The sequence below is a fragment of the Callospermophilus lateralis genome, chromosome 13 (assembly GCF_048772815.1).
Source record: "Callospermophilus lateralis isolate mCalLat2 chromosome 13, mCalLat2.hap1, whole genome shotgun sequence".
NCBI classification, from domain to species: Eukaryota; Metazoa; Chordata; class Mammalia; order Rodentia; family Sciuridae; genus Callospermophilus; species Callospermophilus lateralis.
In genome coordinates, this window is record NC_135317.1 from 59,514,013 (window position 1) to 59,532,912 (window position 18,900).

At 34.8% G+C, this 18,900-nt stretch overlaps 1 protein-coding gene across 1 annotated transcript in view; it reads right to left on the reverse strand.

Annotated features, from left to right (window-relative positions):
* Positions 1-18,900, reverse strand: part of Dnah14 (dynein axonemal heavy chain 14) — a 343,676-nt gene that overhangs the window by 213,028 nt on the left and 111,748 nt on the right. Inside the window, exons 22-30 of the mRNA XM_076872908.1 lie at positions 17,717-17,888; positions 13,278-13,382; positions 13,071-13,189; positions 12,084-12,158; positions 10,096-10,183; positions 6,231-6,484; positions 3,489-3,720; positions 2,849-2,902; positions 709-854 (exon numbers count right to left, since the gene is read on the reverse strand). Coding sequence (XP_076729023.1) covers positions 709-854; positions 2,849-2,902; positions 3,489-3,720; positions 6,231-6,484; positions 10,096-10,183; positions 12,084-12,158; positions 13,071-13,189; positions 13,278-13,382; positions 17,717-17,888 — 1,245 coding nt within the window. The remainder of the gene's footprint in view (positions 1-708; positions 855-2,848; positions 2,903-3,488; positions 3,721-6,230; positions 6,485-10,095; positions 10,184-12,083; positions 12,159-13,070; positions 13,190-13,277; positions 13,383-17,716; positions 17,889-18,900) is intronic.

The following is an 18,900-nucleotide window of genomic DNA, read 5'->3' on the forward strand; positions in this document are numbered from 1 at the left end:
AGAAATGAAATAGAAATTTTAAGCCCACAAATCCATTTTGTCTGTAAAGTAAATGGTGATTTCCTAATAAATATCTAAAGAGAAAAATTTTGCTTATATTACTAATCATTAAAGTAATCGATATATATATATCCAAATTGTTATTGCAGAGGTTTTCAATAAAAGCACCTTAATTCAGAGTAATGAGACAAGATGGGTGGGAGGCTTCAGGTATGTGACCAGTATGCCTTTCTAAAAAGGATGTAGAATTAAAGAAATAAATAACGTATTATAAAAACTTATTATAAATAACTTATTAAAAATTTATAACTTTTGTGTGGTTTCTTTAAATGACATATCCCAAGATAAAAGAGCAATAAAAGAACTTAAGATTGAAAAACAAAGTAACTAGGATATATTTCCATCAGAGTCCTGGTAGCTCCAGAAACTGTTTCAGAGCAAGAGTTTGGATACCTCTAAGTTGGCCTGCAAATTAGAGTTATATATATTTTCACATTATTTGCCGAACAAAGGAAACATGCCAGGTACATGCCATTCCTTTTGATATGTGTTTTAAAGCAACTAATCAACTAACCAAATACCCAAACACTTATTGGACAAAAACCAAACAAACAAAACCCCCCAAAACCACTTAACATTAAAGAAACAAAAAAGTATATCAATTTCCATTCAAAATATATATCTTATTTTCCATCCAATAACACCTACCTGACAGAATAGCTGTCTTTTGCAGCCTTAATTGTTTCTATCTGTGAGGCAATGACGGAGACAACTTCCATATCAATTCTATTGAATTCATCGAAACAACACCAAACACCTGACTGAACTAGTCCAAAAAAGAATTTTTCCACTATCTTTAAAAAGAAAAAAAAATATTGATTACAGAAATTATTATGATGAAGAATTTTACTGGGGTATTAAGTTGCATAGTTCTTCCCATCTTGCTTAAACCAATCAAATACCTTTCATATTTCCTCCCCACAGGCATTTTTGTGGTTGCTTAGATTTCAGATAAGCAACTACTTTCCCTGTTTGTAAAAAGCTAAGCCTGAAGTAGCAAATTCTGAGGTTCACAGGGACCTGGCAGACAGGACACAGATGATGACTTCAGACTCCTCCCATTTGACTGAACGAGCTGCACCCTCGCATAAAGAATCTTTAGGACAACATTCAGTATATGGTCAAAACTGCCTGACAGTAGGTGTCTCCTTTTCTAGAGCAGGCACAGACTCCTTAAGAGTTAGTGAATTGGGGCTGGGGATGTGGGTCAAGCGATAACGCGCTCGCCTGGCATGCGCGGGTCGCGGGGTTCCATCCTCAGCACCACATAAAAGTAAAATAAAGATGTTGTGTCCACTAAAAAATAAATATTAAAAAAATAATCTCTCTCTCTTTAAAAAAAAAAGAGTTAGCGAATTGTTTTATGTGTGCTGCTGGTAGATAACACAGATGAATAAACCAGGTCTAGTATGAAACAAGAGGTAGATTCTTCCTTAGATTGGAGCCAGCCTCATGAAAGCTCACAGCAGGTGCTACTGGGCTTTGCCTGTTGTCAGAGTGCAGGACGGGGTTGGCCAGATGCTATGCTATAGTGTCCTGTGAGAGGCTAAAAGTCCTGAAACAAAACAGCAAAGCAAACAAAAACACTTTCAAGCAAAACTGAAGAAATTCATGGGCTGAATACAGGATGCAAGATGCCTAAGATTTGCCAGGTATGTATAAAGGGAAGAAAAAGGGATTAAGAAAAGGCAAGAGAGAACCTCAGACCTGGAAGGAGACAAAAATTGGTTCCTCTCATGGGTAGCAGGAAATCCAATCTTGCCTTTATTCAAAATTTTGATATTTTGTTCATCATGGTTTTTTTTTGGGGGGGGGCAATAATTAGCATGAAAAACAAGCTGCAGGGCTGGGAATATAGCTCCATGGTAGAGTGCTTGTCTAGCATGCTCAAGGACCTGGGTTCAATCCCCAGCACCGAAAATAAAAATAACCCCATATTCCCTCTATTAGCAGTGTTTGGAAACTGAGTTAAATTTGCAACAGACACAGAAGTATATTAAAATTGAATAACAAATACTTCAGGATCTTATTAGAGATGTCCTAGATAATTTGCAACCAAAACAAAGTAAGACAAACATAAACTTGCAATTATCATATATAGGTTCTAATTTTTTGTATTAATCATTATTACCTTATTGATCTTAATAATTAACTTTTGAGTAAATAAATGTATAGGTAGGGCCTTAACAAATTAGCTTTCTTAATTGTTTTATATCTTCATGTTCCATATAAAATTTTGTTTAAAAAGAATTCCAGTGTAAGGGAGTTGTGGCTCAGTGGCAGAACGCTTGCTTTGCACACTGGGTTTAATCCTCAGTACCACATAAAAATGAATAAACAAAATAAAGATATTGTGTCCCGGGCTGGGATTGTGGCTCAGTGGTAGAGGGCTCGCCTAGCACATGGAAGGCCCTGGGTTTGATCCTCAGCACCACATAAAAATAAATAAATGAAGATATTGTGTCCAACTAAAAAATAAATATTTTTATAAAAGATAATGTGTCCCTGTATAACCAAAAAATATTGAAACAAATAGAACCCCACTGTCAAAAAAATTTAAAAATCACTGTTTTAAGGAATTCAATTGAACTTAAAGCAAAGTGTATAATATTTTGTTTCTATTACATCTAGATTTGTATTCTAATAGTTTAAAAGAATTAATGATATTTATAGTTCTATTAATACCTATATATCTATAAGAAAAATATTTTTCTTGTTTTTTCATTTCTTAACAAATTGTTTTATGTGTAAAATATTTTTTTCCTGAGTATATATGTTTAAGCTTTACCTTATAATCCAAATCTTCAGAACAACTGCAGACTACACAATATTTACCTAAGGCCTGGAAAACAAAAATATTATTTTAATATATTTCTTAAAATATGACAAAAATACTAATATTAAAAATGATAGAGTAATCAAATGTCTTTATTAAATTTTTGAGAAGATATTTGCAATATGAAAAGATGAATTAAATACCAAATTTAGCAATTCAAAAAACTCAAAATAGTACAAACGTATACATACTGTTACATATAGTTGATTAATTCATGTATCATTGTCATGTTTTTACATAAATATACAAATAAAATGCTAGTGTCACAAACTATACCCTTTTCCTTCATCATTTACTACCCCTCCACACATACACACACACACACACACACAGAAATATTAATCGTTTATGTATCAGTCAGTTCCTATAGTAATTCTCCAAGTTAATACAAAGCATATGTTAGCTTATTGAGATCCCAAGTCCTCACACACAATAGGCATTCAAAAATTAATGAATTGTATGAACTAACAGATGTGATTGTTGAACGCAGTGAACATGTGAGCAGTAGGAATGATGTAAATTTTAGATGCCATTAAAGTTAAGGCAACAATCAAAAATAGATGTTTTTATTCTGGATGTAGAAACTACTTACTCTTGCCAGATCTTTGACAGTCTCAGTTTTTCCTACACTAGCTGGACCAGTGGTACAGCCTCCAAGATTCAAGTGTAGCGCTGCTGTGAGAGTTAGCTGGCATCGGTCTGTGAGGGGTGTAATAACCAACCTTGGGGAACAGCCCAAGTATTCATAGCCATAAGTAAAACTGGCATCTCCTTGACACACGTAACACAACTTTTGCTTTTCATTCCATTTATACTGCAAATGTCTAAAAGCAATATTGTTAATACTCATACATTTGGGTAAAATTATTTTTATTTTTTTCACATTCAGAAACATGATTAAAAATGGAGTATTCATTAAAAAAATAGAAATCCAAATGTTAAATGAAAAGTGACATAAAATTTGACAATGACTATTAGATATGAAATATTAGGACTTGGAAGATGTGAAGATGGCCTTTGGCCCGAGCCTAAGCAACTCCATTTTAAAAACTCCAGTTTGAAACCTGCAGTCTCACCAGGCACACCTAACAGAGCCCTCCAGTATGGCCCTCAGGCACAAACAAGTCACTTCCCCCAACCCTGATAAACTCAGAGTGAAGCCTCTGGCAGGCTGTCTTCCAATAAGAGGAAAGGCAAAAAGATCAGGGTGGGGACCACCAGACCAGTTTTTTAACCCCAGGGTAAATGATGTCACTGAGAAATCCGGTGGTAGCTTATAAGAATTAAAAGGGGGGCCAAAAGTCCCAAAATTTAGTATAATAATAGAGCAAATGAACAGACATTCAGCCAGCCAAAACTGAGGCTCACAAGCTGCAGAGCCTGATGAGGACCTGGACTGACCTCCTTTTGCCTGATCCTCTGCTTGGTCCTCAATGCTCTCAAACTCCACAGCCACATCTTGACCCTGATGAGAGGTGCAACTTCTCCCTACGTCCCTCTCCTCAACTGGCCATCAGCTCCACCCCAGGAGAAGCCTGCCTTGGTGCTGGACCTGGTCACCATGGTCTGAGTGAGTGTGCATCTGCTGGACTTAAAGCCTAAGGCCTGAGACTTTTGATCTGACACTTGAATTTAGCACACAGATTGAATGTCTGTTATTAGCCTGTCATGATTAAGAGTGTCTGCAGTGCTTAGAACTAATTAATCTAGAATTGTTTGCTGTGAATTGATTATGTCTATTGCAGTGCCTAGCATTAAGGATTGTTATTTTCTTGATTGGGAGCCTATAGTGTTTCCAATCTCAAAAAAAAAAAAAAAAAAAAAAAAAGAACAAATAGAGTGAAATTATATTGAGTGATTTGAGTGAATAAAGCATTGAAAAGGGCAGAAGCAGCATGAACATTCTTTATTTCTCCCCTTTGACTGCATAAGTCACATCTTTTGCCAATCACAACAGAAAACTATAAACTTAAGAATACTCTTCCCTCTGAGGCAAATGACCTTGGTGAGTCATGCTGTTTTGGTGTGATGTCAGCCTAAATGGAGGATTTATGTAAGAACCATCTCTATGCAGTTTACTATAGTTTCCAATAAGAATGCAATTGAAAGCATTGTTCATTAAATCTGGATCCTCATTAGAGTACTCGAGAGTCCTCTATTATTATTTAAGTATAACATTAAATATTAACTAATATTAATATTATTAATTATTATATTAATTTTAATAATAATGTCATTTAAGGATAAATAATTGAACTTTGGAGAAATTGATTTGTATTTATCCTATGAACACATGAGTTGTGTAGTTAATGATCAATTTTCTCCTCTCCAGGCTTTGAATTCAATCTGTGATCCACTTATAACTTTACAGTATGCATTTTTTACTCATCAGTACTGACTCATTATTTCTCAAAATAAACACATATGAAAGAATATTTTTGGAATAAATTTTAGTTTTTATATTTTTAAAAACATCAAAACAATGTCATGGGAAAAATCATCTCAAAACATTTTTAATAGCTGAGTGATGTTCTGGTTTTTTAATTATAAAGTGAAGGCAGGCACAATACAGAATGACTAAATGTCTTACACTGGTACTGTTTTTGACCTTTGTTTTTCTTCTTTCACTGCACTATGTTATCATGCAGTCATTTTTATATCCTTATAAGCTCTTTCATAAATCCTTTCTGATAAAACAGGGTAGATTATAAAGAAATCTTTCAAAAGCAAGTACATTTTTAAAATAAAATTTCAAATAAAAGAAAATTTTTAAATGGTCACACTACCACCACCTTCAAAAGTCTTAACTTGAGCGAACATACAACCATAAGCAAAACCAGAAAACTTCTAGAAAGTAACCTCATTTAAAAGTTTGAGACTTCACATTTAGCATAAGAATCTTATGCTCAAAGGTAGTGGCTCTCTTTTTCTATACTTTCATATTTTAGTAATTGACTCTAGGTGGGAGAAAAGGAGGTTCTGAGTTGGGGCGGTAGCTGGAAATGTTGTCCAATTTGTTTATCCAATCTAGCCTGTTCCAGAATTGATAACACAGGGAAAAGAGGAGGCACTACCTATTAAAAAACTGCTCCTTGGCTCAGAGGCAAAAGAGAAAATGCAACTACAAAAAAGGATAATGAAGACAGAAAGATAAGGCAGAAAGAAGTAAAAACCAGGGGAAGGGATAGTAGAAAAGAGAGATAAGAAAGTACAGAAATAGGGTAGCAAATTCTTGAAAATTAAAACTTGAGTTTGACAAAATTTAGAGAATGGATTTACCTAAAGATATATATGAGAGACATTATGTGTATAGTTATAGTTTATATGTACTTACCTTGTCCACTCAAAATCTTCTGCATTGAAGACATTTTTAAGTAGTAGATCCATCACAATATCTCTGCAGTGGACATAAAGAGTAAGAAATGCTCCTAGTGCAGTTTTTGTTCGAGAGGTGTTAGTATTTAACACTACTAGCTCTACAGCCTCTTCTAGATGACACATCACATTAGAATGGACTTGTTCCAGGTTTTCTTTTGAGTGAGAACTCATAAAACTTTTGATACAGTCATTATAGAACATGATATGACTCTGAAAAAAAACCAAAACATACATACATTAATCAAAACATACATTTTATGTTAAAGCATGAAGGATAAGTTTTCATGAAGTATATGTGGTATGTGTATGTATGAATGCATTTATGTGTGTATAAAAGCAAAAGCTTAAACATTTATATGTATTTGAAAGAGAAAGATTAAGTTTTTATTGATACTTATGGGGACCTTATTTACTTATACTTTCTAAATTTTATATTCTTGACCCATTGTAATTAACTTGAGGACATTAACAATGGTAGAAATCTCCAAGATAAAATTAGTGTTGTTTTCTCCATTAAACTAAAAAATAATATTTGTAGAATACATTGCCTATAATTGTAGTTGTCAGGAATATGTATAATTTTTGTTATTGGATGAATCTTTTTTCATTTACTCTTCCCATACACATAAAAGCTGTTTTAAGAATGCAACTAGATTAAGGACAGATTGACTCTGGAAATAAAGGAGGGCAAGATATCAGGAGAGCTTAACAGGGTTGTGGCCTGTACAACTGGGTAAACTGTGATTCCAGTCACTCACTAAGTACCTTCTGGAGAAAGAACATGTGGATGAGGGGCACATAATGAATTCATTTGTGGATATACTGGATTTGAAGTGCCCAAGAAACACATAAATAAAGCTATCAAGTGATAAAGTTATAAATAAGAGAAAAGTTAGCATAGAGGCAACATATCATTGTGAGATTTTTCCAAAGCCAGATAGGAAGATACAGGATAGGAAATGTGGTACATCAGTTAGCATTCTGGGTTGCATGCAACAGAAACTATGTGACTTTCTAAGAGGATGTAACGGATTCATAATCATCAGATCAACAGAAAGCTATAGACTGAGGCTTGGGAAGTGGGCAGGAGTAAGAATTTAGGACAGACTGTGGGAACTATAGTCAAGGACATGTCACAGCAGAGTCTGGTCAAATGCCACTGTACTGTTGTCCTTGAAACAGTTATTCAGAATGCACAGCCTCAGGTGAGAACATCCATGGTGAGGGAGATTGTGAACCAGATTTTAGATTTTAGATTTGTATTTATCTGTTTATTTATAGAGGAATGACTTATAACTCTATCTTGGGTAAATCCATATTGAAATTCTCTCAGTGGTCAATGCATATAGACATCTCATTATACCCACTCTTTTACAATGCCTTTTTACATTCATTGCAAGACACCTCCTAGTCATGTAACACATGCAAAAGACAAGAGGAAGAGGAGTTGTGAATTGCATTCATGGGATGGGAAATTAGCAGCTGCTAAGGCAGATGTGGGAAAAATTTTGGCAAAAGTACATGCAATGATTGAAGCTGACATCTACCATAAAGGACATCTGGAAATAGAATACAGATGGCTTCTTATTGTTAAGCATGTTTGAAGCATAGGGATCTGAGAAAAATCTTTTTCAGTATAGCAGATCTAATTATTTGAATTTCTGTTAAACTGTGGAAATGTGCAGATCAATTCATTGTAATTTTTCCACCTTTGTCATGAACAGTTTAAACAAGTCATTCAGTTGAGATATAAGAGTTAGCATTCAGTCAAATGGATAAGCAAAAGGAACAAGAAGATTTGATAATCATAATTTGTGTGTACAATGCCAGATTATCTTAACAAAGACTTGAAAATTATGGTGGGTCAAGGCAAAATAAAAAGATATGATTTATTTATTTATTTTAATTTAAAAATTTGTTTTAATTAGTTATACATGACAGTAGAATTCATTTATGTACTTCGATATATCATACATAGATGGGATATAATTTCTCATTTTTTAATTGATTTTTTAAAAAAATAAATGACAGCAGAATGCATTACAATTCTTATTACACATATGCAGCACAATTTTTCATATCTTTGGTTGTATATAAAACATGTTGACACCAATTTGTGTCTTCATACATGTACTTTGGATAATGATGTCCATCACATTCCACCATCCTTGCTAACCCGGGGCTGGAGTTGTAGCTCAGTGGTAGAGCACTTGCCTAGCATCGTGAGGCACTGGGTTTAATCCTCAGCACAACATAAAAATAAATAAAATTTAAAAAAATAATTTCTCATTTTTCTGAGTATATATGTTGTAAAATCATATTGGTCATGCAGTCACATATATACATAAAGTAATAATGTCTATTTCATTCTAAGATATGATTTGTTTTCAAGCCAAATAGTCAAGTATGTTTCAAAAATACTTGATAATGGAAACTTGGGGCAATATGGCTTCAGAAGAAACAGTCTCTCCAAGATTCATATTGACCCTGATAATTGACAGATTTAATAGAGTTTTCAGACATCTCCAGAGCCTTTAAAAATTATGACTAGACACATTTTTTTCTAGAGAAAATTAGAGAATCAAGCAAAAATGTCTTTCTTCTGTCTCAGCTTCCTTGACAACTCTAAATTTTACTTTTTTTCTTCCCATTAGGCCACTCTTTTTCATAGACTCCCTGACTTTTGCCTATTCCTTAAATGTTGATGTCCCTTGTGTCTTTATTTATCGCTCTTATTTTAGACATTCTGCTGGGAAAAATTTTACCACTCTCCAAGTTTCAACCACTACCTCTACCTCTGAAGAAAACTTCCAATTTTAGCTTTCTCGATATCACACTTTCCTAATTTTCCTTCTATTTCTTTTTTGAGTTCCAGAAAAACAATAATTAGCATTAGCAAATATGCAGAGTAGGCAAAATAGTGGTTTCCTAAAAGATATCCATGCCTAATCCCCAGAACCTGTGAACATATTACTTTACATGGCAAAAGGAACTTTGAAGATACAATTTAATTAAAAATCTTAAGATGGAGGGATTATTCTGGATTATCCAAGTGGGTCCAAAATAATGACATTTTTTCCCATCTGTGAGCAGAGGGCAATATGACTATGAAAGAATGGCCAGAAAGATGTAACACTGCTGGTTTTAAAGACAGAGAAAGAAACCATGAGCCAAGGAATGTTAGAGACCTCTAGAAGCCAGAAAAGGAAAAGAAATAATTTTTCCTCAAGAATCTCTCACAAGGAACATAGCCCTGCTGTCACCTTAATCTTGGTCACCAAATTTTAGTAACTTCTTAATGATAGCATCAAAAAGTAATATAATGCAAAAAATAATTCATGATTTAGTTCCAATGTTATACTTGGAAAATTTTTAAACAATAGAAAAATTGAAGAATTAAACAGTGATACTTATATACCCACCACCTATATTCTATATTCTGTATAACTTTTGTTACATTTACTTTATCACTTATTTATGCATCTGTCCATCTCATATTTAATACATTTCAAAGTAAGAAACAAATATCAGTAGACTTTTTTTTTCCTATTTGCAATACTGGGGGTTGAACCCAGGAACACTTTACCACTGAGTTATATCCCTCCCATTTTTTTTTAATAGAATCTCATATGTTGCCTATGCCGTCATCAAACTTGCAATCCTTCTGACTTCATTTCCCACATTACTGTGATTACAGATGAATGCCACTGTGCCCAGCTCAGTACCCTTCTTAATGATTTAGTTTCCAAATATTACTTATTTGACAATGTAGCATGATCTATATTATATTATATACATATATCAAAGTAATGTTAACTTACCACAATGAGTACCACTTGTCCTGGATGAGATACCACCCACAGGGAAAAATTTTGGTGGGTCCAGTCTTCAACTCCTTGATTCACAAATCTATTAAAAATGTATTTATATTACCTACATTTAATCATTGATCATGGCCATTAAATAATTGAGTGTGGCAAGGCCACAGGAGAATTTTTCTTTAAGATCTCTGATTGTTTTGTTCTAATTTAGGCATTTGTATGGTACCAAATAGAATTAACAGAGCTTTAATCCATGCTTAATGAATATTTCTTAACTTCCTCTTTAACATTAGCTATACTTTTCTAATGAGGTTATTGAATTTCTGGGAATGGTAAAAATATATTAAATCAGAAGAAGATATACTAGCTTTGGATGGCAAATACTATCAATGGCAAATATGTATTTAAATGTTTTGTATTTAAAATAATTTCTACAAAATTGAATATTGGGCTGAAACCCTCAGATGAATTTTAACAGTAAAGTCCTGCACTTACTTTAAAATTAATTATAAGGGAGAGGATATAAGTTATAAAAAAAATCCAGACAGTTTTATTTAAGATCCAACTTAATATATGCCAGCAGCATGTGTTTTGATAGAAACTAGTTGAAAGAATCCTACACACCAGACTACTGAGAAAATATACACATTATAACGGGTAGGAAAAGAGGAGACACATGAACACAAACCCAACTCTGAGCCTAGAATCTTATAATCAGGAAGGAATCTTGAACTTCCACCTTCTTCCTGAGGAGTGAAGGGTTTGTATCATACATATAGCACTCCAACTTTTATGATCCTTGCTGGAGGGTTTGGCTCTTAAATCACTTTGTATCTTAGTCTGTCATTATTGTGACCAAAACACCTGACAAGAACAACTTAGAGGAAGAAAAGTTCATAGTGGGCTCATGATTTCAGAGGTTCAATTCATGATTAACTAACTCCTTTGCTGTGGGGCTTCCATGAGGCAGAACCCAATGGAGGAGGAAAGCTTCTTAGCTCATGGCAGCTAGGAGAGATAGAGATAGAGATAGAGATGGATAGATAGATAGATAGATAGGGGGAGAGAGAGAGAGAGAGAGAGAGAGAGAGAGAGAGAGAGAGAGAGAGAGAGAGAGAGAAAGAGAAACAGACCAAGGAAGTCAAGTGACAAGATATAGTCCAAGGTCATGCCCCCAGTGACCTACTTCCTACTACCCCACCTATCTTCAGTTACCTTCTAGTAATCCATTAATTTATTAATCCATTGATGGTTTAATCTACTGATGAGGTTTCAATTCTCAGAATCCAATCTTTTCACCTCTGGACATTGCTACATTGCCTAACACCTGCGCTCTTTAGGGGACATTTTAAAATTCAAATCATAACACCTTACTTAGGAAGCAGCAGAGTCTTGGCACTGAAAATTTTCCTTGAAGCATAAATAATAGAGGTGTTTTTAAGTAAAAAGAGATATAATAAGACTGTTCTAATCAAATTAGTTTTAAAATTTCACACTCTGAGGTACCTTTTTCATTGTAAGAAGTGATAGATTAAAATATAAAAAGACAACATTAAAAGGACTAAACCAAGTACATAGTCCAAGGAAGTAAAATGAAACAGAAGTGCAAAGTAGCAATATGGACTGAAATTGGAGGCTACCTGAGCACTGAATCTTTTGAAAAGAGGCAGAGGTGGAGATGAGTTCAGATCCTGGCCAGTTTTCAGATACACACAAAACTCAGCACACATAAAACTGTTCAAATGTCATCACGATTACACTCTCAAATTGATATTTATATTGTAAAATTATTATTTTTCATTTAGTCACGTGCCACCATCCTCTATCAAAACTCACTTTATAAGGGACCTTACTTTATAAATTCTCTGGTTATTTTCTACCAATATTAGTAGCTAACCAAGTTTAATACAGACATAGACATACATATATATAGAGAGAGATATATAGCTATATATTATAAAGTTTTAAGATTTAAAAATTGTACTTACTTTTTTAGCACATCAAACATGGCTTTTTCTACATTTACCAGCCACTGTTCTACAGCACTTCTTATACGAATTTTCCTATGATTTAAAAAAATTATGAAAATATTAAATATTATAATATTATGAATATTATTTTGATTCATGTTTAAGCCTGTAGACTTAATTTTATATGCACATTTATAATAATAAGAGGCTATAATTCTATATCTTCTGGCTTTTCTAGATTTTTACTTGGAAAAGTAAGCAGAAAACATATTACCTAGCTTTAGGAAATTCTGATATCAAAACCATGAATAAACACAGTAGTTATATTCTGAGTAAAATATGAATGTATGAGATTGATAAATTGTATTAAAAAACATCTTTGTATGCCTCACTGAATCTTTTTAAGAGCCTTATGTGCTACTGATTGAGCTAGCCAGACACTTTGTTGGATCTTTTTTAAATAGCAGGATACTGTTAGGGGCTTTTGTGGATAAAAAGGCCTGGCACAGAATTTTGTAAATGACCTTTATATCAGAGGCCACAAGCCAGCAGTTAGAGAGCCCTCACTGGGGCTGGCAAGTTAGACCAGTATCAAGGAAGGGCCTAGCTCATTGCCTGGGAGCTCACCACCATGAAACCAGAGGTGTGTGAAAGCAACAATGACCCCAAATAGTAAACCTTCCCATCCAGAAAAAGGCAAGTGCTAAAGAGAGTTGAGAACTTAAGGCAGAATTCAATGATGGAGCAAAAGGCAGGTGAAAATTAGAAAGCTCTCAAGAGTTTGAAGATTACTTTTTTTTTTTTTTTACTTTTAATTAAAGCTAAAGTGAGAAGAACATGTACTATAGAAAGTATCGAAAGGTAAAAGTGTATTGATGGAAAAATATTATCTTTGAAGATAGTTTGCTTGGCAAACTTCTATGAAATATCAGAGAATTCAAAGAGATTTTGAAATTACGAGGTGTTATGGGGCCTAAATGTTTAGTTTTGGGATATTTATCATACTTTGGCAGCACAAGACCTTCTCCTTCAGCAGATATGAGCATTTTTACAGCAGGAGGGCCAATTTCTTGTTTCCATATCAACACTCGTTTTATGTTTTCAAAACATTTCTTAAGATGGGGCTGTGAACCAGAAACAAATGTCAGTAACATTATAAAATCCTGATCTGGTCAAGAAACAATATTGCTGAACAGAGAATAGTGTTGTTACCTGTACAGACTCAGGATTTCCACTGCCACCTAGAATATCAAGAAGTGTAGCATTGCTAAGAAAGTAAAATCTTGGGAAAATCTTTCTTTTGATTTCAAGGTAATCCTATCCGGAATGAAAAGAAATGTAACTCAGAATATATGTCCAATCATGATATGAATCCCATCCACACTTAGACTACATTTACACACGGTCACCATGACATTAAAAGTATCGTATAATAGATGTGGTAGTATCAGCCAAAATGATATAACATGCTCAATTAAAGATATACTCGAGTTGCTAACAGACTTCTAACAGAGCAAAACAAATAAATAAAAATCCCAACTAAAACAGAAACAAATGAAAACCCCACATACACCATTTTATTATGGATCATTGATAAAGCCCTGGATTTTGGTGTTATTAGCATTGCTTTTGCATGCTTCCACTTTCTGCTCTTCTTTCCCTACATTTGAAGTTATCACCTTGGAAAATTAGTCATCATTTCACAAATGACCTCACATTCTACAGTACAGAGAATTCCTACACTTCCCACCACCTCTTTCACAACTTCACGCTAGCCTTAAGTCTTGCCTTCTCTTCAGAGAAAAAGGCATTCAGTTACGCCAGGTTAAAATACCTTGTTTTCTTTATTACTCCCCTGTCTTCCATCTCTCTCTTGCAATAGGCCTCCACCTTAAATTTCTCTCACGAAAAAGTACAGGAAGCCCTCCCTTTCCCTTTGCTTTCTTCTAGCTACTGTTACTTGCCCATCTCTTCTTTATACCAAAGTTCTTGAAAAGACAGTTTATTAACTCAAAAGCTATATTCTCTCGGTGAATTCACACTCTGCCTGCCATCTGGCCACTACTATTACCAAATTGACAGGGAGCGATATTTTTCAAGAGTTTGTTGCCTCTGCTGTTTTTGTTTTTTATTTTTAATTTGCCCTTTGACTTCTATAATTTTGGTTTTTCTTCTGTCTCTTGGCCACTTCTTAATCATTTTCCTTCAAGAGACCCTTTCACCTCTATACCATAATTTTGACGTCTCTTGAGTTCCATCTTCATCACTCTTCACTCGTTTTATTCTTTTTTTAAAAAAGAAAGAGTGAGAGAGAGTGAGAAAGAGGGAGAGAGAGAGATTTTAATATTTATTTTTTTAGTATTTGGCGGACACAACATCTTTGTCTGTATGTGGTGCTGAGGATCGAACCCGGGCCTCACACATGCCAGGCCAGCGTGCTACCGCTTGAGCCACATCCCCAGCCCCTCGTTTTATTCTTCTTGAGCTATTTGATACATACCCATTTGCTTTTCAGCTCAGATCATTACTCTCTACTCTAGATTAATATACAGTTATATCCCCTTATCTGTAGGTGATACATTCTCTGAACCAATCACTTAGTTGAGGTGGCAACTAAGTGATTAGTGGGCAGGGACCACACAAACTGTGGGCATATTGGACAAAGGGATGATTCAAAACCCAGGCAGGATGAAGCAGGATGGTGTGGGATTTCATTACATTGCTCAGAATGGTTCATGATTTAAAGTTGTGAATTGTTTATTTCTGGAATTTTCCATTTGTAGTTTTAGACTCTATGAATAATTAAAACCATGGAAAGTGAAACTGCAGATAAGGAGGAGCTATTATACCCTAACGCCCATTGAAGGTGTTCACCTGAATGTCCCACAACTATTAGAGTGTAAACAAAACTTACTTGCTTCCACATAAGCCTCTTCCTCTTCTGCTCTTATCTCTCTAATATGATTATCTTCCACCCTTTGGACCAAGTTGTAGATCTAGACATGATCTGGGGCATCTTTAATTTATCCTCCATTTACCCATCCAATGCTCTTGGCTCCACTTTCTTTCGTTCTCACCACAGCATTATGTTAGCTGCCCAACATTTCTAGACTTTTTACTTGGATTTTAAATAACCATTTCCACTGCCTACTATGGTTTGACTAGGGTTGGAGTGTGTTCCCCAAGGCTCCATTTGCTGAAATTTAATCCCCATTGTGAGGAGTTAAGAAGAGGATGGAAACTTATTCTGAATGTGTTGTTTAGGGAGGTGATTAGGTCTAGATGAGGTTATCAGGATGGAGCCCCCATGATTGAAAGACCATAAGAAATGCCCAGGCACACATGTGTACTCCTTGTCTCTTAGCATGTGATGCCCTATGCTGCCTTGGGATTCGGCCAGCAAGAAGGCCATCACCAGAGGTGGCCCCTTGATCTCAGATTGGAACCATGAGCCAAAATAAATTCCTTTTCTTTATAAGTACACAACCTCTGGTATTTCATCTCAGTGATGAAAAATAGATGAATACTTTGTCCCCACTAGCGTATCAATGTTTTGTTACCTCTGAAACACATTTTGAAATTGGATTTCCAATGTGATGGTGGAAGAGGTGATGGGACCCTTAAGAAGTCATGAGGTCTCCACTCATGGAAGGGGTCAATGTTGCTGTCTGGAGACTGGGTTAATTCTCCTGGGAGTGAGTGAATTCCTGCTCTTCTTGGGACTAGATTAGTTACCCCCCGGGCTTCCCTTTGTGTTTTAGCTCTTATGTTCCTATTCACTTGCCCTTCCACTTTTCTGCCAGGAGGTGAAGAAGCAGGAGGCCCTTGCCAGATGTTGATGCCATGCTTTTGAATCCCAGCTTCCAGCTTCCAGAGCCAAGAGGCAAAATAGATTTCCATTTAAATTTAAATGTTTCCACTTTAAGTTACCCAGTCTTGTGTGTTCTCTAACAATAAAACATACTAAGGCAATGTCCAATCCATACTCTATGCTTTTTTGCAGAAAGATATTTCTGAATTAAATTATCTCATTCTCCTATTTAAAATTCCTCAGTGGCTGCTCATCAAAGTAAAAACTCATTACAATCAATGTTCAAAGCCCTTTACTGGCTGTCCCCGGACTCCCTGGAGAATGCCATCTTTCCCTACCAGTTTCCCATTTGTTACATTTTATCTGTAACACATTTTTCACCAGAAGGTACCATAGATGACTTCGTGCCTTTGTACTTTTTCCATTTGCCTAAGAGACTCATTGACCCATCTGTATTCTGATACTTACTTAGCTAATACTTCTTTTTTAAACTTTATTTTAAAAAAATATTTAATCTTTATTTGTAGTTGGACACAATACCTTTATTTTATTTATTTATTTTTATGTGGTGCTGAGGATCAAACCCAGGGTCTCACACATGCTAGGTGACCACTGTACCACAGAGCCACTACCCCTGTCTCTAATACCTACACTTTTTTAAGATCTAGGTCAGTTATAGCTTCTCCCATGCAGAGTTAATTTCTCCTATTTAAATATAGTCATACTACCAAACTTAACATAGCATTGCAATAGTTCTTTACATTTTTTTCTTTTCTGTAATATGTTTTGAGTTCTGTGACAGTAGGGGATATGTCTTTTATCTTTGTAGTCCAAGTACATAGCAGTAGTGCCTGGTATAAAGCAGGCATTCAATCCATGAAGAAATTAAAGATAAGTGATTTGTAATGATTTTCAGATATAATCCAAAGATGTGCCAGAAATAATTGAAATTCTTATCTCAAAGATTGCCTGGTAAACTTTATCACTCGGGGCACAGCTTTTTATGCCTGCCCCAGAGCATGAATTTGCACAGAAGAGATCCTCTAGAACTTTCTAGAGGTTGTGACTACCTAGGGGTAGTCTACAGGAGTCGTCACTACCACTGTGACTAGTGTTCAACAAAGAAAAACAAACAATGCTGGAACAAAAACTTGGTTTATGAAATGAAGTGAACACATGCATCTTGAATCTCAAATATGAAGACCCAATATTTAAGGATATGAATCCAGCTGATGATTTAATGTTCTGGCAATTTAAGAATATGTGGAATCAGGGCTGGGGTTGTGGCTCAGTGGTAGAGCGCTTGTCTAGAATGCACGAGGCACTGGGTTCGATCCTCAGTGCCACATAAATGTAAAATAAAGATATTGTGTCCACCTAAAACTTAGAAAAATAAATATATTTTTTAAAAAGAATATGTGGAATCAGTAATTTATAAGCTCATCAAAGTATTCTATTTCAACTTTTGCTGAACTTATCAACTTAATAATAATAGTAATGTTAATAAAATAATTAACCTTCTTTAAGTACTTTGTGTTAGCTCTTGGTGTTGTAGATGTATTATCTCATTTAGCACAGGGGGCACTGTCATTCTCAATTTAAACAGTGGGAAACCTGGGCATTCAAAAGTTTGGTAATTTGCCTGAGCATCTTTTAGATTAGCCCATCCATTTTTTTCTTTTGATAGTATTTTCGTTAACACTATAGATTATGAGAATTGAAACAATTGTTGGTAGCTAAAGTTAAGGAGAAAGTCTTCACTGGAATTTGTTTTTGCAGTGTATTATATTAGTTTTGTAGATTTAAATGAGGTCTCATTTTAGGATTGCTATAGTTTTACCTCTAGACTTTTCTTTATATGCTCAAGATGTCTATTGCAATTTTGCAGAACTTCAAGGATTCCTGCTGAGATGGTTATTTGCAAAGCTTCCAGTTTGCCGTGTATTTTTGACATTATTTCTTTCCATAGGGAGAGCACCTCAGAGAAAAGTTTTGTTTCTGCTGGAAGCTGCCTTTAGAAATAGAATTAGACATAACTATTTTTGAAGCTGCTATAATTAAAATCTAAAAATCATTTGCCATAGAATATTGTAAATTTATGAAACAAGCTTGGTATGTTTTTTTTTACTTGATCAATCATTAATTAAAGATATCTTATTATCTATTATATACAAGTGATATATATGGTAAGAAAACAAGATAAATTAGACTACAAGTGTCGATAACAAGATTATATTTTAATGTGTAGTGGGAAGTAGATATAACAAGTTCTACATAAAGTAAGTAGAAGCAGTTTGTGTTCTAAGAAATGTAATAAAAATAAAGAGTGCAATAGTTTTGATTTTGAATTTCCCCTTGGCCCCCATTATGGCACTATTGAAAGGTGGTAGAATCTATAGGAGGTGGAGCCTAGTGGGAGAAAGTTAGGTAATGGAGGAGTGCCCTAAAAAGGGATATTTGTACCTCAGTTTCCTCCCCTCTCTCTCTTTGCTTTCTGATTGCAGCTTTGCTCTACCATTTGCTTCTCACCATAATGTATTTCGTAACATAGCAACAAGACCAAGTAACCATAGACTAAAACCTGTGAAACCATGAGCCAAAGTAAACCTTTCCTCTTTATAAATTGATTGTCTCAGGCATTTTGTCACAGTAGTAGAACGTTAACACAAATAACTACTGGACAATTTAGAGAAGCAAAATATCTGGGTTTTAAAGGAATATAGCTTCGATGTGAGGAGAAGGCAGAGAGGACATTTTTCTAAGAGCAAGAGCATAGAGGTATACATAATACAATTGGAAGTTTTGTTAATGATTATCTAATCTTAGAGAATAAGGAAATGTAATACAGGTGTCAGCCTTGGTGTAGAAATTTTACTTTACGGATTATTATCATGGTTTTTACACACTGGAAAAGGAAGGCAACACTTATATGTGGCATGACCATCCATTAATATTTTAGTTTGAGTTTTATTTCTGTTGTTGTTGAGGTTAACTGAGGGAAGTACCTTCAAAAGTTGAGTTTGC